Source organism: Centrocercus urophasianus, unplaced genomic scaffold, assembly GCF_019232065.1.
Source record: "Centrocercus urophasianus isolate 14NV4802_14NV808 unplaced genomic scaffold, USGS_Curo_1.0 seq_9, whole genome shotgun sequence".
NCBI classification, from domain to species: Eukaryota; Metazoa; Chordata; class Aves; order Galliformes; family Phasianidae; genus Centrocercus; species Centrocercus urophasianus.
In genome coordinates, this window is record NW_024885532.1 from 26,525,398 (window position 1) to 26,546,023 (window position 20,626).

General features: G+C 36.2%; 1 protein-coding gene across 10 annotated transcripts in view; it reads left to right on the top strand.

Moving 5' to 3' along the window:
* The first annotated feature begins 1,985 nt into the window (after nucleotides 1-1,985).
* POSTN (periostin) overlaps nucleotides 1,986-20,626 on the top strand; it is a 32,515-nt gene continuing 13,874 nt past the window's right edge. For all 10 annotated transcript variants that reach the window (XM_042839294.1, XM_042839297.1, XM_042839296.1 and 7 more), the window contains exons 1-15: nucleotides 1,986-2,156; nucleotides 3,611-3,709; nucleotides 9,074-9,138; nucleotides 10,429-10,586; nucleotides 11,292-11,456; nucleotides 12,529-12,675; nucleotides 13,171-13,312; nucleotides 14,578-14,790; nucleotides 14,976-15,110; nucleotides 15,917-16,065; nucleotides 16,614-16,750; nucleotides 17,449-17,579; nucleotides 19,581-19,711; nucleotides 19,866-19,968; nucleotides 20,327-20,394. In XM_042839294.1, the coding sequence (XP_042695228.1) occupies nucleotides 2,035-2,156; nucleotides 3,611-3,709; nucleotides 9,074-9,138; nucleotides 10,429-10,586; nucleotides 11,292-11,456; nucleotides 12,529-12,675; nucleotides 13,171-13,312; nucleotides 14,578-14,790; nucleotides 14,976-15,110; nucleotides 15,917-16,065; nucleotides 16,614-16,750; nucleotides 17,449-17,579; nucleotides 19,581-19,711; nucleotides 19,866-19,968; nucleotides 20,327-20,394 (1,965 nt within the window). In that variant the 5' untranslated portion in view covers nucleotides 1,986-2,034. The remainder of the gene's footprint in view (nucleotides 2,157-3,610; nucleotides 3,710-9,073; nucleotides 9,139-10,428; nucleotides 10,587-11,291; nucleotides 11,457-12,528; nucleotides 12,676-13,170; nucleotides 13,313-14,577; nucleotides 14,791-14,975; nucleotides 15,111-15,916; nucleotides 16,066-16,613; nucleotides 16,751-17,448; nucleotides 17,580-19,580; nucleotides 19,712-19,865; nucleotides 19,969-20,326; nucleotides 20,395-20,626) is intronic.

The window sequence follows — 20,626 nt, forward strand, 5'->3', positions numbered from 1 at the left end:
GTGAGGTAGCTGGAAAAACAAAAACAAAAACTGGAAAAAAAAAGACACGTTCCAGGTGGCCATACACAGTTGTCACACTACAAAAAGCAAAGCATTTAAATCAGTTCATCCCTGCAAATCCACTAATGAAAAATAACATTTTGTAGCTCAGAATTTGTCCTATCAAAGAGTGTTATTGTGCTCTTGTTGTAATTTCCATCGGAATAAATAGGAGACATTACTTTCAGAGATAGCTATGATTCTCAGTGCATGCAGTAGCATTAGTTTCTATTCATTTTTGATGCTACATGGATGAATGTGGAAGAGACATATACGAGCTGTGCTGAGAGGCGATAGACTCAAGAGGTAGACGTTTTTGGGAAGAGAAGACGGGTGACAGGAACAATGCTGTGACTTTCAAAAGTTTCTCATATTACTTTAAGAGAACATCTTCTAACTTTTCACCTGTAGAACAAGAACTGCAATGAGTAATCTAGTGAGACCTACTACCAGCTCTAAATGTCAGAGCTAGGCATCCAGGAGGTGATATTTCTCACAGTATTTCTTGCCGCACAGACCAGAGATAAAGAGCTCTAAGAGGAACAGAAGTAGCACAGCAGTGACATTCTCTTACAACTTGTAATTCTGTGTTGACCTGTCACCTCTGTGAGTTGATCTGAAGACGGTGATTCAGCAAGACTGTGAATTCACACACAGCTGATACTGCCTTCAGCAACTTGAGTCATTTATAGGCAGGATGATATAGGCTGCTGTAGTAAAAAGTCTTTTTACCATTTAACCAAATGTACCTGTTCTTAACTTTAGAAGACATGAAGTGCCATGGTGATATCCTAGATCACTAAATGTCTATGTATTAGCCTTGTAATATTTACCTATGTACATAGTAAATAGCCAGTGTCTCCAGCCTCTGCTCTTTGTTCCATTTATCTGTGTTCTGTAATGAGAGATTCCCTCAGCTATGTCAGTCCAAAACTGCATCCATTTCCAGTTATCCATATTATTATTTTCCCTGTTTTGGAGGAATAATCTACAGCAAGGTTCTGTTATTAAAACTGACATTTTTCATACAGATCCAAAATGACAAACTGTACCTTGAAACTGAATTCACATGTGAACCCTTTTATACAATTGCAGTTTTTTTCTCGACATCAAAATCGTAAACTCATGGACTGCAGTCCAAGCACTGACTGTCCCTTGAGACTGCCCCTTCTCTGGATTTTTCAGCCTGTCTTCAGCATTTCATCTTTCTGCCTCATTTCCCTCATTTACAGCTCAGCATTACATTTTCCATCTGTTTCACTAGAGGCTCCCAATGATTAACTATTGGGTATAAGTAAGCATTTCTTCAAATTTTCAGCTATTCTGGTTTCTGTGAGACTACGTGATGTTCCAACTAAAAGCATTCTGCAATAATAAATGTTACTATTAGAATTAAAATACATATTTAAATAGTGTGTTTGATTGTATAACTGCTTCATAATCAGTATGTGTGTTAACATAGCCTTTTTTTTCTGAGGGCATAAATGCCATTTGTTAAGAGTATTGACAACAGATTGTTGATTGGAACTTTCATCAACTTCACTAGTTAAACAATTCAGAGCTGATAACTACAAGGACATGGAAAACAGAAGAAAGCAGCAGGAATAAACTTCATCTGGGTTTGAACAGAGCCACACAGTGATCCCAACCTCTGGACGCTTTAGTGCTATAAATACCAAATCATAACTCAAAGTCTAAACTTCCCAAACTTCTGCTGTTCTGTCAGCAGAATAAAATGCTAAGCCTTCTGTAACGAGGAAGAAATTAGTCAATCAGGGATAAAAAAAGAACTGCTCATACAGTTAATGTATGATATTAATTTAGGTTACTGAAATTGGCAGCCAAAGCTGCTACTCAAAGGAGGGTGGTACAAAGTTTCAGGTTGATTCCTTGGTTCCCTCCCACCACCTTCCAACATGTATATAAATTGTCAGCCCTCCAGAGCCTCTGCCAGTTCTCTCTTCTAGACTTGCCAGAAGCATCTGAGGACTAAAGATGAAGATCTTTTTATTATTCACTTTTTCCACGTTTTTCTTGTCTGCTTTTGAACATGCAGCTGCATATGCTCACTATGACAAGATTTTAACTCACAGTCGAATAAGGGCACGGGACCAGGGGTAAGTATGAGGGGCTTTATTTGCATTTTAAAAGGGAATCTCTGAACAGTTACCCTTCTTTTTTTTTTTTTTTTTTTTGTTTTTTTTTAAATGTGATTTTTTTTTTTTTTTTTTAAATCTGTTTCCTATCATTCAAGAATTACTTTTGTTCTAAATTAGTTTTATAAGAACTAGATTCAAAGCTTTCTGGGGAGTTTCAAAGGGAGACTAAATAATGTAAAACTTCATGAAACCTGGAAAAAATTAAATCCCCACTTCTTGATGAAGAGAATGCATACATTCTAGAATCACTGAACTTAATTACAGTTCATGATGAATATAATGGGGCTTGGGATATGTTTAATACACATTTTCAAATGTTTGGATAGAACTGACGTTTATTCTACAACATTTGCTTGCTTTTTTTCTGTCCTAATGAATAAATCATGAACTATTCTTTAATACTGTCTGACACTGGGAGCTCTTTGTAGAACTTTTGTTCCCACTGGAGTAGCGGCAACTTGCACCCCAGAGACAACACTCACAAGCCAGGCTGTTCAGAGAGACAGAACTTATCTGAACAGCTGGTGTCAGGGAAATGATGTATCTCAACATCGTATCTCCCTTCAATCTTTTTTAGTAAAAACTGTTCTGTGAAAAGAATTGTTTGCCATCCTTTCTGCCTTCCTTTATTGAATTCTCTCTCCCCCTCCCTCCCTCTCTTCTCTTCCCTCTCACTCTCTCTCTCATTCCCACTGTTGTAAAGCATATGTTCTAACTCTTGAACTGATGAACTTTTGTACTGTGAAATTACAGAAATTAGTGACAAAATGCCTTTGCTCCATGGAATTTGCTCTTAGAAAATTTCTCTTCTGTACGCTACCTTGCTAAGTAAAAAGTTTTCCTTGTTTGAATTCTGCAATGCCTTTTATTTACGTGCCAGTTTACCCTTTGGTCCCCAGCAATTCCCAGAATGTTTACTTAGGTGCCTGCGGTCCTCCAAATGGATGGTAATCAAAACAGCTGATTGATTTACAGGGTTTCCTTCCACATAAAGAGCCAGTCACTACCCTTCCCCATCTCCCCGTGACCTTCCGCTGCACAGATGTGTTCAAGAAAAAAGCTTTAATGAAAAAAGCCTGATGGTATTAGCAGCTAAGTCCCTGGTGGCTGGTAATTAATTCACTTCCCTGGAGGAAGGAAGAAACGTAAGACGTATTGAGACAGAGGGTCAGACCAGAGCGGAGGGGAATCATCTGTCCCCACCAGGAGGGTGGACTTGCCAAGGAACCCAGCTGGGTAGTCTTGGGAACTTGCATTGTGGTTACTTGAATGCACGCCTGCCCTGGCTGCTAAAGCCAGATGTTCACTTCTCATTCTTGCTTAACAAAATCTGTATATGCTGCTGTGTTATATAGCACTCCTATAGATGTGTAAAGACTTTTTTTTTTTAATGTTTCTCACTCCATCCATAGCCCAAATGTCTGTGCCCTTCAGCAAGTTATGGGAACCAAAAAGAAATACTTCAGCACCTGCAGAAACTGGTACCAGGGATCCATTTGTGGAAAGAAAGCGTAAGTATCTGCTGTTCAAAACACCCACTGAAATAGGATAGCATTCAATTAGAAAACTCTCCTCAGTGTGAAACTAAATATTTGCTTCAAATGCAGAAGCAGGAAGAATTAATGTCATAGTTTTAGTGTTACAGCTTTCCTTTAATTAAAACCACCTGGATTCAGTAATTGCTGCCAAAAATAATCCCAAAATGTGTGAAAATGATAGCATGGTATGTAATGCTTTTAAAGTTGTATGGGTTTCCAGGCATAAGTTTCAGGAATATTTTTCTCAGTTAAGTTTATGTAGGTATATTCTAAACACAAAGTTATATTCTAAATACAAGGTTATGTGACCTACTCAGGAACACAGAGGAGCCTGAGGGCATTTGTGAAAAGAACTGCACAACTAGCAGCTATGTGCTCAGACCATATTTTCACAAAGAGAAGAAAAAAAAAAAAATATTAAGAGCACAGAACAAGTCTGGATGAGTTTCACAATCTTTTGGAATCTGTATGTATTTCAGTTGTCCTTCTTTTCCAGAATACAAGCCATTGCCTTTTCTGTAAGGGGAAAAAAGTTTCAACAGTATCAGAATCACTACCTCTGTATCAGCCACGAGTGGTTTCAGAGAAAGAATATATACAAAAACCCCAATCCAGAAATTGGTCTGCCCCAATTGTCGTATTTAAAATTGAATAATTTAACAATGTTTACCAAATACAATGAACTAGTATTTTTTTTTTAGTTGTACCACATTTTCTCCTGTTAATACACAATTAGTTGGATAACATTCTCAGCAGCTGTCACGGGAAATCACTGTTCTTGTTTCCCCATTAATATTGTTTCCCTACTAATGATTTTTTGCACTGTTAAAATTACTCTTGAATTTGTAGTCGGAATTCAGACAAAGATCTGAAAAGGGCTTGTATTGTGGTTTCCATTACTTCTCTTGGCTGTTACAGTCTTTGTGTTGTTAAGATTCATAAAAGATATCATATGTCATAACACAGTGTTGGAAAGGACCCTTAGGGAAAAGGATGAAGAAAGAGGTAGTGGGAGGAAGTTTTCTCCTATTTTCATCCTGAGAAAATGTTTTCATTGCTCTGCCAGCATACCATAAATTAATGGAACAGAGTTAAATATCCAATACAGTGAGGCACAGATTCCACCACGCAGGCTTTCCTTTCAAGTACAGCCATGGCTTTGAAGTCTGAATTCTAAAGTCAGTCTAGACGTGAGGAATGATACTTTGTCCCTATCAGAGCTCAATAAAATATTATTGTCATGATCCAAGTTGTCACCCTAAGCTTTCTGCTATTGTAGAATTTATCGGATTAGTAATTACTTACTTCTTTAAGAAGATGGAAGGAAGTAATGGCATTGTAGTAGAGTGGAAATAGCACAAAGTATAATTAACTTTCCAGACAGACAAGCAGTCTGATTTTCCCAGATCTCTAGAAGTTCAGAACTTAACTTACTGTCTTGAATCTCACTCAGTCCCTCTCTCCTTTATTTTGACTCTTTTTTTAAAAAGTAATTCTAGACAGGTTAGAAGCCATTTTTTCATATTAAATATTGAGGAGGTTTGGGCAATTGGTGATGATATCATAGTGATAGATTTCCAGTCAAACCAGATTGTGTGTGATCATTTGCCCCATCTCTGCCTTCAGATTTTTAGTATTCATAGGTTTATAGTCTTTATCAGAATCCTTCCTGCTCCTCCAGGTGGCGTTATAATACAGACTTCCTTCTTTCTTCTGTGGTCATCCGACAAGTTATCCAAAATATTTCACCTTTTGAGAAAAATGTGCCATACCACTAACTTCTTTGGCACTACATTTTATTCCACTACAGACACATTAGGAAGAAGGATATTTCCTGAAAATGAAATTTGGATATTCTCAAGTCAGTTTTGGAAAACAAATTACTTCTGTGGTTTTATTCCTAGATAGTTGTCATGTTCCTGTGAGCAAAATTCTGCTTTCTGCTTAAATCTGAAAAGGAACACATTGCTTTGTGAAGCTCCAGAAGTAAAATGAGCTGTTCAGTGAGAAATGTGTTTCTTCTCATGTGTCAGGAAAAGTAATTTGAAGCAGTAGGCAGTTTGGGCTCAATGAAATCATACATGAATTTATTCCCTTTTCTGACAAAGCTGAAGAACATTTTAGAGAGTCTTTGTTAGGCCCTAAGCAGGAAACCCACTACAGCCAACCAGTAGAAGAGACTGAGCAGCAGCAGGTAGACTTTGACTGAGAAGCACAAAAACATCTCCATTCTCTTTTAACACTCCTACCATTGTACAGGCACTTACACAGAAAGGCTAGAGGAGAAAACATTGTATATGAGATTAAGAACAGTCATGGACTTTTTTGTGGTTGTAACTGAGCATCTGTTAAAACTTAATCTTAGCTCTTATTGGGAGTTATATTCTCTGTACTCACACAATATGAATGTGTGAAATATGGTGTGAATCCATTACTAAAAAGGTTATTTTAGCAGGAATGTTAATCCAAAGGACATGGCTCTTCTCATGTTAATATCTCTGTGTTAATAAGTCCTTCATAACTTGCATATAGTTTCTATAAAACGTTAATTTAAGGAAGTTTCTTATGTTTACATTTCCTACACACTCCTGTAAATTTTCAGTTGGGATACAAACTAAAGATCTGCTAAAATCAAAGTCTTTTGGTCCAAATGTGTTCCACTGTTTTTATACAATATTTTATCTCCATGCCAGCAAAGAGTAGAAACAGATGAGTCACAGAGCTGATCTGAATAAGTCGCATACCTCTCTGTTAACGAAGAATAACAAGAATATATGGTAGTCCAGATCAGTTCTCTTTTCCTTGGGAATATATTGCCTCAGTACTAAAAGATACATGCAAAAAAAATTCCCAAACTCAACTTTCTTCTCTTAGACACTAGCTAGCAGGGTCATACAGCTGGGGATGACTTTACTGTGTGAGTTGGAACGTTCCATGTGTCTGTAAGTGAGTGGTATTGAAAAATAGCATCTTGCATCAGGTTTTATAGCATTCTAGTGTTATTTTTGGATCCTCTTTATGGACCACTTTTCTCTCATTCCATCCTTCTCATTACATTTTGAGCACAATTGATACATGGACCTTCCAATTGTGGTCAACCATAAGGGCATATTAATATTAAAAAAAAAAACAAACAAAAACAAAAACTTGGAGTAACTCTCAGTGATTGGCAAAAGTGCTTTTTTTCATAACAAATTACATGGTAAAAGAGGCAGTGATCTTGTAATGCTTGACTGAAGAAACAACTTTCTTAACTAAGTTTTTCATTCAGTTTTCTGCTTTTCATTAATTGTGTCACTGTTGGTTATGGTAAGAACATTGAACTTGCCATGCCTTATGCTATTCTTACAACTCAACTTTTTTTCCTTTCTCCAAAAGCTAATTAAGATTGCAGCCTCATATATTTGCTCAAAGGGTGAGGGAGATACATACATATTTTTTTTTCCTGTGGAAATAAAGAACTACTCATGATGAAGCAGTTCACACATATGGGCTAATATTCTGACTTTTGTTGCACATGTCAGATGTCTTGTTTTATTACCTACTGGCAAGGGTACAACTGGTAGGAAGGTGAAAGGTTATAAGTTTAATTTCCTTATCAGTTAGAAAATCTGTAGCCTAAACTCTCTGTTCATCTTGCATTTCGAGGAAATAGCCATTCAGCAAATTGCCTCACAGAAGGAAATACATGAAAAAGAACTGTACAAAATTTTGCTTATATGGCTCATTTGCAGAAAAGAGGCACATGCCAGAAAGGTGAAAAGGTTATGTGTGTATCTGTATATGACAGACTGGAATCACATATTTCCCTAGCACTGAGATATGAAGTGTTGTGTGGGGTTTTTTTTGTTTGTTTTTTTTTAAAAAATCTTAAATATTGAACATCTGTATCAGACTGTTGTAAATCATGGAATTCCAATCCTACCTTTATAAATCATGGTTTGTAACACTATTGCTCTTTCGGTCTGCGTTCCTTTTTTAAAAATCTCTTTAAGTAGATTGATAGTGATGCTTTTGAGTACAACTTCCCATTTGAGTAACTTGTACAGTTTAATATGTTTGCAATCAGTGTTTGCCAGCTCTAGCTTGTGAAAAATGAGAGAAGCCTGCCACTGAAGAATCTACAGTTTAAAAGCTGGAATACTGTGCTAAAGACTCAGCAAAAATCTTCAAGGAAATCCTGTTCAGAACTCTTTAGCTGCTGAGATCAGCCACACGTATAAAAATAATACTATTAGTAAGATCTTCATTGCCATCCAGAGCAGATCATAATTTGAAAAAAAAAAAAAAATCTGAAGTCTGCAAATTTAAAACACTCTTTAGATCTTGATAAGATTATACAATTTATTGACATTCCTTGTATGGAAGGGCCAGAAACAACACACAACCCTGTGGGTTTTTTTTTTTTTTTTTTGCAAGCTCGCACTAACTCAGAAGAGAATTTGTCAAGAAAGTCTATGGTAGATCTTTTGTTTCTGTCATATTAATTAAAAGGGCATTATATTCCATTAGGCATTCAGTACAAAGTTGAATGTTATGCTACTGAATTACCAATTAACCCTGGTTTGCTGCTACATATAGATAATGCATGTTCAAGAAAGGGAGTATTTTACTGACATCTTTATTTAACAGTTCCTGGTCTGCTCTATTATTAAATTGTACATATGCTTTGATGACATACTCTTTTAACTCTGTGCTTGACTTGTTGCAATCTGGTTTTCATCCTTGCTATATTTACCAAGGAACTTCATGTCCAACTATCCTGTCTTTAGTGACTCTGTTTTCTATGACCTGCTTTATATCTGTACTTAATTATGTCCCTCATTCCTGAGCTTCTTCAAAGTCTTCTTGGTACACTGAGGCTCTGCTCCCATTTTATTTCACCATACAATCCCCAAGACCTTCTCCAAAGTATCCATTAAATTTCTACATCCAGGCTGTAGGTTTCCTCAAGTAGTTTTGTCATTTAAATTTACATTGTTTAATTTTTTTTCCCTTTGGACACTAGTGGTAACAGTTCCTCTCACTATCTCCACTGTGTTCATTTTTGCCTTCCCTCAGTCCCACCTAATCTTTTCAAAATATACTCATCAAATTAATTTTCTTCTGTTCATAACTCTGCAACCTCTTTTATGTTTGTTTGTTTTTCAATCGGTTAAGCGTAATGACTACATTTAGTAAAACAACAATCAATTTGTAATATATACAGAACAGGTTGAATGATAAAAAGAGCAAAAAGATTAGGAGAAAGTGTACTTCGCAATGTAAAATAAATAATGAAAGAAATGGGGCTGCAAACTAAAGTTGGTATACAACTGTTTTTCGTATGTTCTACAGAACTGTCTTGTATGAGTGCTGTCCTGGCTATATGAAGATGGATGGTATGAGAGGATGTCCTGCAGGTACTAGTTTATTTTCATATGGATGAGTCAGTATATGAGAAGCACTACAAAAAGCGAGACTTTCAAAGGTTGCCAGCTTGAGGAAACATTGCCTTTTTACAAATTACTGCAACTGTACAAATTACTGAAACTGCAAAGTTTCTTTCATACATTGTCAGTACAGTTGAAAATCAGCCTGCATTGAATTTGATCCTGCGGTTCAAGTTAAATTCCCCAACTGCTTACAGCTCCTAGATAGGAGAGAAGTGATAGAGTTCTCTATTTCCAAAACAGCTGAAGGAGAACCTCTATTTCTGTTCCCCTCGCACTCCAGAGTAACCAATAGCACACCAGAGATCAGAAACCTAGGGCATGAAATGTGGTATATCAAAGTTCTGTTTACTCATTTTCATGAGAAGACTTGAATCTTGCTGACTAAGAGGCTTTAGATAAACTGAACAGTGAAAATGAAGGCAGAGACTATTAATTTCTCCTATTTTTGCTATTCTGTTTTGCATAAACCTAATTGCAACAAGAAAGGATAATTTGAGATGGCATATATTTCATCAATTTATAACCCTCTATTTGAGCTCATCTTTTACATTCTGTTAAGCATATCTTAAGGCAGAGTTCATCTTGTTTCGGTGTATTCATTTCACTTTAGATGTTTACATTAGAATGAGATCGGGCATACTCCAAAAGATCCTGTCTTCTCAACAGCTGTAAAAGTAACTTGGGGCAGCTAGCTCATGTGTCAGTACCTGAATTGTGGACTCCTAGAATTAGGAGATCTGCATCCTATTCTCATATAGCAGAGTTTTGATTGTGAGATTATGGTCATTGTTGCTCTCTGAATCAATCTCTACACATGCCAACCACTGGAAGAGGCCTCACAGGAATAAATCTGGCTGATGGTGCCCAAATGTGACCCGCTTCAGCAGTTTTTGAGATTGTAGATAAAATTGACTCATATCCTCTCTCAAACATCCCAAATGGATAGGTTCCCATTCCATATGAGGCTTGGAACAAAACAAGACGTCTTTTATAAAGAAAACATTATAATATCTGGTTTTGTTTGATCTACTTTTTTCAGCTCATTAGACAAACCGTAAAATAAATACCAAGCAGATGTGTTTGGATGAATTCAGAATACATTGATAGTGGCATTTTAATTCAAGCATGTTGTTTTCATATTGATTTAAACAGTTTCATAAAGGCAATACACTTGTCCAAACAAAAGAAATAAATTGGACTTAGTTGTGAGAAACTGGCTGAAGTATTTACAGTATTTTTGTCTGATGTTGATTTTAGTTGCTCCTATTGATCATGTATATGGAACTCTTGGTATTGTGGGAGCTACCTCCACTCAGCAGTATTCTGACATGTCAAAGCTGAGAGAAGAGATTGAGGGAAGAGGTTCATTCACTTTCTTTGCACCAAGTAATGAAGCCTGGGAGCAATTAAGTTCGGTAAGCATTTCTGTGTTTTTATGTATGTACGTATTTCTCTTTCAGGTAATATTTTAGTTAATGAACTAACAATAACTAGCTTATTTATAACCTAGATGGCAAACAGTAATAAGATCTTAGGCATAAGCAGACATTAGACAAGTTATTATTATTATTATAAAATTATAAGATATATATAATATATTATGATTATATATGAAGATTATAAGACACGTTATAAGAATGCACCTGCTTATCATACATTACTGAAGCTAGACAATCTGAATTTATTTTCTAGGAATGCTAAGTGGCAATGTTTCTTACTTAAGCACTTGCATGTCAAATTTTAATATTGCTAGCCTTCATATAATTTTAGGGCAACCAACAGGAATTCCATCAATTGCATAATGTAGAGTACAGTCATGTTTTGTAAGTGACTCACATGTCCTCCTTTTAGTAATGCTTTTAGTTAAAATAAATGTTGAACTAAAGTACCTTCAGTGATTTGCCTCTGATGAGATTTCTTGTCTTCAATTTGTAATCAAATTAGTCTAAACCAGCATCTGAACAAAGCCAGATAACTAAGTATGGAAATCCAGTATTTACTAACTGGAAGTATCTGTCCATTGTTCTCATAGTATATGTAAAGGTAAAGCAATATGTACATCTTTCTAACTGAAGAATGCTCCTGACTTTTCAAATTAATTAATTTCCGTTCTTCTCCAGGAAATTCACAGGAATTTAATTGACAATGTAAATATCGAACTATACAATGCTCTCCACCACCACATGGTAAACAAGCGCATGCTGACAAAAGATCTTAAGAATGGCATGACACTGGTGTCCATGTATAATGACCAGAAATTGCTTATCAACCATTATCCTAATGGGGTAAGTCTATAGATAAGACTTTCTTAATATAATAATGTAATTTTAACCACTGATATTTCTTCTATCAATTTGCTTTGAATAGTGGGATTGTTTGAAAATTGATGGTCTCAGAATAAATGAAGGAACTACGTGAGGAACTAAATTCTATCAGTTTGCTTTGCTGTAGAATGAAATAATGGAAAGATTAGTAGCTTGCAATTCAATTGACACTGATTAAAAAAAAATAAATAATTCTTGAACAAATTTAGTTTTCTTTGCCCAGCTGATCACCAAGAATTAATGAATATGTAGTTTGCTGTTTAAATGTCAAGGTTCTAATGAGAATGAACTTCCTGCTAAAAATCAAGCCTTTTGTGGCCGAAATATAGCATCATAGAATCACAGAATGGGCTTGGGTTGAAAAGGACCACAATGATCATCCTGTTTCAACTGCCCAGCTACGTGCAGGGTTACCAACCACCAGACCAGGCCACCCAGAGCCACATCCAGCCTAGACATCATAATAAATCAAAGAGCAAAAACCTGTTATTAATCTTCATGTACTTACAAAATACTATTAAATCACGTCTTTTAATTAGATCAGATTTTTTGTTTGAACTGGGGGCATGGTAGAAATACTTAATGTTGCAGTGTGCAGACATCCATTACTTTCTAGAAATAATTTTCTTTTCATAAATGCTGAAATCTCCCAGTCATGTCACTCGTCCCTGCCTCAAATGCATGAAAATATTAATGTTGGACAACGGTTTACATCAATTAAAAAAAAAATATATATAAAATCACTGTAATAAACAGATATGGTAAGCAAATAAAAGAAATAAGGACCGTAATGGCAAATAAAACATGAATAGGAAATCAATGTAGCCTGCATTAGTCAACTGGTAGCTGAATGCTTTCCAAAAGAGTTGAGTCAGCCTTTTAAATCTTGCATGGTTTTACTAATGTTTTAGAAAGACTGAAAGGACAAACATTTTTCAGAGTACATTGACTGCTATTCCACAAAATTCAGATTCCGGGCATATGATCACATGAAAAAGCATTCATTTTTTACTACTTGATTCCTCGTACATAGGTTGTTACTGTTAACTGTGCCAGGATCATCCATGGCAACCAGATTGCTACCAATGGTGTTGTTCATGTAATTGACCGTGTCCTAACTGCTGTTGGAAATACCATTCAAGATTTCATTGAAGTTGAGGATGATCTTTCATCTCTCAGAGTAAGTGTGCGAAACTAGAAACATTCTGGTCTCGTAGTTTCTTCTTTCTTTGTATTTTGCCTGCAGGTATGAAGGGTTAAATTGTAAAAGGCAAACACAAAATCAAATGAAATGACTCACTATGTGCTAAATTAAGGAAGTAACTTTTCATACCAAGGCATATTTTACCCACGTCATTAATTTTGTATTCCATTTTTGTCATTTCACTTTTAACACATATTTCTGTGACACAGAGCACAGTCTCATGTTAAAGACCCCTAGTCACTAGGTGAATGCACAGGAGATATTTTGTGCTAAATGCTGTCCGTGAACTTTCATGAGCAACTCCAGCTTTCAGTGTAAATTCAACATTCGAAGAATAAGACTTTACTTCAGAATCTAGGGGTTAAAATATCTTAGCTTTTAGTTAATATTCAGTTTTCCTGTGACTAGATGGCTAAGCTATTTGGGAAATGCTTTAAATAACCAGCATTAATAACGAATTTTATTTTTCAGGCTGCTGCCATCACATCAGATGTCTTAGATACTCTTGGAAGGCCTGGTTATTACACACTCTTTGCTCCTACTAATGAAGCTTTCGAGCGTCTTCCAAGAGGAGTCTTAGAAAGAATCATGGGTGACAAGGTGGCTTCTGAAGGTATGTAAGCTTTTCTTGCAGAAGATAAATACTTGGTTTATGGCAATTAGTGCACCTTAAAAATCTGATGGCCTTCTAGGATGTAGTGATGACATTGGTGGACAAAGGCTGCAACTGATGTCGTCTACTTGGACTTGTGCAAGGCCTTTGACACGGTACCTTACTACATCCTTTCCTCTAAATTGAAGAGATATGAACAGTGGGCAATTCGGTGGATAAAAATTTGGTTGGATGGTTGCAGATAAAGAGTTATGGTCAATAACTCTACATCCATGTGGAGACTGGTGATGAGTGGTGTCCCCCAGGAATCTGTCTTGGGACTGGTGCTCTTCAACATCTTTATCAATGACGTAGACAATGGGGTAGAGTTTGAAGATGTCATGAGGGTGAGTGGTGCAGCTGATACAATAGAAGAAAGGGATGCCATCCAGAGGGACCAAGACAGGCTTGAAAAGTGGGCCCATGTGAACAGAATGAAGTTCAGCAAGGCCACGTGCAAACTATTATACTTGGGTTGAGGCAATCACAGATATAGGTACAGACTCCTTGAGAGTAACCTTGCAGAGAAGGACTTGGGGATCCTGGTGAATGAAAAGCTGGACAAGAGCCAACAGCATGCTCTTGTAGCCCAGAAAGCCTACAGTATCCTGGGCTGCATCATAAAAGAGGTAACCACTCTATTCTGCTCTTGTGAGGTCCCATTTGGAGTTCTGCTTCCAGGCCTTGGGCCCTCAGTACAGGAGGGATGTGTAGCTGTTGGAGTGGGTCCAGAGGAGGGCCACAAAAAAGATCAAATTGCTGGAGCACCTTCTATTAAGAAAGGTTGAGGGTTTTGGGCTTGTTTGGGTTGGAGAAAAGAAGGCTCAAGGGAGACCCCACTGCAGCCTTCCAGTACGTGAAGGGAGCCTAAAAGCAGGAGGGGACTGGCTTTTTACATGGTTGTATAGGGATAGAACCAGGGGAAATGGCTTTCAACTGAAAGATGGGAAATTTAGGTTAGATGTTAGGGAAAACAATTATTCAGAGGGCTGTGAGGTGCTGGCACAGGCTGCTGAGAAATGTGGATGCCCCTTCCCTTGAGGTGTTCCCTTGAGGCCAGTTTGAACGGGGCCCTGGGCAGCCTGATCTGATGGCTGGCAATCCTGCCCATGACAGGGGCTGGAACAGGATGGTCTTTAAGGTTCCCTCCAACCTAAGCCATTCTATGGTATATGAATCTATATATCCAAACATCTGTTTACTAAGTTTTTTTCTTTTCCATGCAGCTCTTGTGAAGTTCCATATTTTAAATACCCTTCAGTGCTCTGAAGCGATCATGGGTGGAGCTGTCTATGAGACCTTGGAAGGAAACACACTTGAAGTTGGCTGTGATGGTGAAACTCTTACTGTGAATGGAGTAAAGATGGTGAAACGCAAAGATATTGTGACGAGCAATGGTGTTATCCACCTCATTGATAGAGTGCTAATTCCTGATTCTGGTTAGTAATGTAAATGACAAGCTTATTAAATTGAAGACATTTCCTCTCATCCCACCTAGATTCCTTCTCATGTGTTGTTGTTGATAAGGTTATGAAAGCATGAAAAATGCAATTAAGGGAAAAAAAAAAAAAAAAAAAAAAAAAAGAATGTTTTTATATGTCTTTTCTTTCTCCTTTATTTGCAGCCAAACAAGTTATTGAGCTTGGAGGTTCCCAGCAGACTACTTTTACAGACTTGGTAACACAACTAGGACTAGCATCTTCTTTAAGACCAGAAGGCCAATACACTCTTCTGGTACCACAGAATCGTGCTTTCTCAGGTTGGTAGCCTTCAAACAGTATCTGAACATTGAAATAAGCAGGAAGAATGTTTGATATTCTGACAGTCTTCCAAATAATTGCCAGTACTTGTTCTATATCCCAAAGAAAGATAGTAATTAAGAATTAGAGATACTTTAGCCTTCCAGAATGAACGCCATACGTAAAGACAAAATAAATGTAACCATTAGGCTGCACAGCATTTTCAGTGGTAGCATTTGTTAATGGAAATATTATCTCTAAGACACAAAACATGCATAGATATATAATGTGAAAGCAATGATATTAATGAACTTGCACATTACACTCAACTTGTGCATTTCTTACATTAGATTAGTTATTTATACTCATGAAATTTATAAAAGGAGGTTGGTATTTTATAGTCCATTAAAGCACAGAGAAACTGATAGAAAAGTGCTTTAAAACATGTCTACATGTTTACAGGAATGACCACATGAGCATCCTATCTCTTCCTTCAGAGAAATCTGGGAAGGATTTCAGGTGCACATTCAGAAAGCAAAATTTGGGATAAGTTCACTCAGCTGGCACACAAAAATCATCAGCCATTTTGTTTACAGTAGTTAATCATAACTGTGTCAAAATGTTATTTCTAAATTTGAGAAAGGATAATTTAAAGAAAATGTTTAAGAATTCTTTTCTATTTACCCATACCTTTCCAAGTCTTATATTATAAGCATTTCAAGTAAAGATTCAGTATTTCCATGGTGATGATGCAGATATCCACAGTCAAACTTGCTTGGATGGAAGTTCACTACTTAAATAATTTATTACTTAATTGGTATTGTAGATGACACTTTACAGATGGATCAACGGCTTCTTAAAACAATCCTGCAGAATCACATTATAAAAGTGAAAATTGGGCTCAATGAACTGTACAACGGACAAGAGCTGGAGACAATTGGCGGAAAGCTGCTAAGAGTCTTTGTGTATCGCACAGTAAGTGAATGGGACTTTCTAGCAATATGCATCCTGACTACGAAAAGGAAAACGTATGAAAGAAAAAAAAAAAAAAAAAGCTGAATGAAAATGACAATATCTACAATTACCACAATGAAGAAATAAAAAATCAAGCTTTCAAACTAGGAAAAAAAATGAGAATTCAGTCTTCGTGGGAATTTTGCATAAACTACTCTTTTGGAAAAATGAAACAAAATTCAGGATCTGGCATTCAGTTATAAATTTATAAAACTAATTTTTATAACTAAGTAACAAAATCCTCAAAGGAAACAAAAAAAAATTAAGTTTGGAAACATTTCCACTCTGCTAACTTACTCCAGATTTCATTACTTTTGCTTTCTCAGATTTCCTGGCAAGACAATACAGTATGATATTTGAAAATCCAGGTGAAAACTAATTTTAATCTTAGCAGCCAGTCGGGAAATACACAAACTTTGTATTTATTAAATATGTTTAAATGTTTTAATTTAATATATAAATGCTCTATGAGTAGGTACCTTTGAAACTATCATTTTTCTATTAATCAGGCTGTATGTGTTGAAAATTCATGCATGGTCAGAGGAAGTAAAGAAGGAAGGAATGGCTTTATTCACGTCTTCAGACAAATCATCAAGCCAGCAGAAAAATCTTTGCATGAAATGCTGAGAAATGATAAGCGTTTTAGGTGAGTAGCATCTTGACAGCGCTGAGGTTTGGGTACAGAATGTAGCACAGCTGGACTGAGAAATAATTGTGAACCAGGGGTTACTGAATATTTGGGGTGCAAAGATGGCAGGAAAGAGGTAATTAACTCCTTAAAAACAGTTCTTTACTGCAAAATAGGCAAGAGAGGAGCAAGAGGGAAGAGGGTAAAAGGGACTGGATGACACATTGAGAGCTATAAATGTAGCAGAGTGTGAAGGTTTAGTTACCCAATGATACTATTCCATATTGGAGCAGAATGATTAGAGACTCATACATCACCAGTCTATATTTCCTGTCCCCTGTCTTCAGATATCCTGATCCTCCAGAGAGGAACTGCCTTCAGAGAGCAATTCTAATCCTCCCTTCATGTCTTTGATCTGCAGATTTTTTTATTCCCTCAGCTCTGCTCTGATCCATACTGACAATATTTTTACTTTTCAAAGCCTTTTTTTTCTTTTTTTTCTTCTCAGTCTGCTACTCTTAAGACACCCTTTTTTTTTTTTTTTTTTTATTTTATTTTATTTTATTTTATTTTTTTTGTCCACCACTGTCTTTATTCCTGGGAAATAGTGGGATTGTTTGAAAATTGATGGTCTCTCAGAAGAAATGAAGGAACTAAGTGCCCAGACCTAAGTATAGTTGTAACGTATTTGTGGTTTGTTTGTTTGCTTTAAACAGTGTTTTCCTCAGTCTGGTGAAAGCTGCAGATTTAGATGATGTTCTGTCACGGCCTGGAGCATGGACTCTGTTTGTTCCAACTAATGATGCCTTCAAAGGTTTGACCGATGATGATAAGGCTGTATTGATAAGTAAGTAACAGAAGAAAACTGCAAGTATAAGCAATTATGGAAAAATTAATGGGAAAAATGGCTAGTGTATTTCCTAGATGTCTGATTTCCTAAATGTCTGATAAAGCAGATAACCTTTTGCATAAACAAGCCACGGGACTTCTCTAAATTAATTCTTTCTTCAGTGATGGAGAAAATATCTTTTAGGGAAAAAACATTCAACATTAACTAAAAATTATCCTCATTTGTTGACATATTATCTTTTTACTTTATTTGAGGGAATATGAATTTGGCTTGCTGTACTAGTGCGGGAATAGCAGTTGCCCTGAATTCAACATCCAGAAGAGCAGCCACATTTTCTGCTCCTGTACTTTTCAAATCAAGGTTCAAAGACTTGAAAAAAAATCCCATGAATCCTTAATAACATCTGAGAGTCCAGCTTAGAGCACTGATAAGTAACTGCCCCAGTATAACCCAGCTCTGTGCAGCCATTAACTCACTAATGAGGCATTGTAAATTTTAATTCCCTCTTAGTAATTTAAAATTATGACTCTGGTATAAATTACCTTCTGGTGTAGTGTGTGTTTAGTAACAATAAACTAACAGATAACCTAAATGAATGTCATTAAAGAGCCATAAAATCAAAAGAAGCTTGTCTCAGTGCTGTGAACTTAACCAACTAGATGAACACTATGGTTCTATTTTTAAGACTGGGTATGCTTGCAAAAGAAACAAAAGAAATGGAGGCCTATTTTGTCACAGCTAACTACTTCATGTTGCAGCCCAGGCCTACATTCTTTTGAATCATTTTGACAATCCAGAAAACCATGTGTCCATTCTGCTTTTCAAGGACTTTTATGTACTGGCTTTTCCTACCATTGTGATGTAGTTTATACTTAATATCATTTGTAGTTAAAATTTTAGTTTTACCCTATTGTTTTTACAGCTTAAAGTCCATTTTTTAGAGTCAGATTGATTTCTGGAACTTCATCTTGTCTTTTTTTTAAAGATACAATGTTATTTTTTATGTAAAATTTAAACTTTAAAATAATTTTTTTTTAAAAGGAATATAAAAATATTTATCTGTAAGAAAGATACAGAACAAAGATTATTTTTATTCAATGACCATTGTGTCAAAGAGCAAAAGAAATCTAGTGAAACAAGCTTTCAAATGGCCATGCTTACGCTTTGTATATAATTTTATTCTATCTATTGAAGATTCAGTCACATAAATTTGGCACTGATTTTAGAAGATAGAAAAGAAGCATTTAATTGAACTTCAGCAGTAAAGTGAATTGCAGTGGTATCAGCAATCAGCAAAAGCAGAGAAAGGGAAATGCTCACTGAAAAAGAAACTAGGAAAAGTTATAATCTCACAGTTTCAATGAAGCTAAAACTTTTAGGAAGAATAATCAATATTAGACAATATTCCATGTAATATTATGTTTTAAATCTGTCCTGCTTGGTCCTGTGGATATTCCTACAGCTCATCCTTTGTTTCCGTAGATGTGGAGCTCCAGAGGGCTGTCATGATACTACCTTGGACTCCAGAATCCATTTCCTTTGCTAGTCTTGGAAATGTTGGCTTTTTTTTTTCTTTTCTTCCCAAATAGAAATGAAACCTATGAAATAAGGAAATCACTCCCAGAATGGGGTTGCTTTTCTCAACTTCTCTCCCTCTCACAGTATGTAAGACCAGCAAAGGATCATACTCCACATGACATTCTTCTAGTCTGCCTGCAACTTTGTCCTGCCCAAGATAGAAAATGTGTGTATAGTGAGCTATGAGTTATCCCCATTCATCCCAGAAGGGTGTTGCTTAAGAGAATATTTGCATTTATTTCAGTGCCAACACTGTCAGCTATAGTTCCCTTTAATTGCAAGGATGTTAAAGTAGCAGTTTATCTTGTATCTTGACGATACTTGATACTGTAGACTGCTTAGTGTTTCTGAATTTAATGTTTTTGTGGAGCATAATTAGAAAATCTCTTACTTGTATTTCTTATTTTTCAATTTAAATAGGAGACAAAAATGCTCTCAGGAACATTCTCCTTTACCACCTGACACAAGGAGTTTTCATTGGAAGTGGTTTTGAGCCTGGTGTGACAAACATCCTTAAAACTATCCAAGGAGGAAAACTGTACTTGAAAACAGTTAAGTCATGAAAAAGGACTCTTTCTAATACAATCTTGTAATGGAGATTTGACATTCAATGTCTATATTTTGATATTTTGTGTGATATTTCTCAGAATGTAGCATTAAGGGTTTCATTTTTTAATATCATTGATAACTTCCGTTCTTTACCAGGTGAATGATACTCTTCTGGTTAATGAACTGAAGTCAAGAGAACCTGATCTCATGGCAACCAATGGTGTAATTCATGTTATTGATAAACTCCTATATCCAGCAGGTGAGTATTAGTTCATGGAATTTACATGCATTTCTGAATCTGTATCTTATGTGCAGTAACTGTAAAAAGTTACTTCCTTTAAAAAGACAATTTCTATGTGGAATACAAAACAAAAAGTGTACATCACTGTTTATTCTATGTGTTGTCTGAAACCATGGCAGCTCTTTGAACTGTTACGAAAGTCTAGTATATGGAAGATAAGATGTCTTGTGTTATCCCTCTCTCAATACAGAAGAATGTGTATGTACACATACATGCTTTTATGAATTAATGAAAATCCTTACATATCCTTACTACTCCAAATGGAAATAAAACATGTGCACATGTGTCCTCTTACATGCCTATTTCTTCTTTTCAGATCTGCCTGTCGGAAATGATCAGTTGCTCACAATCCTGAAGAAGCTGATCAAGTATATTCAAATCAAGGTATTCTTATAATAATGTCTGCCCCCATTGTCCTTTTGGCAGGATCTGCAAAATCACTTGCATTATCACTCAGAAATGGTTCTTTGGCTCTGCTTCTTTGGAATGCAACACGTAATAGTTGCTCCCAGTCTCCCAAGTGTAATCTTGAATGATACATTGCATGCAACAGTTAGAAGTTATGTTTTTCATCACCAAGTAATTGCAGAATATTTGTACATAGGCAACTCCAGTG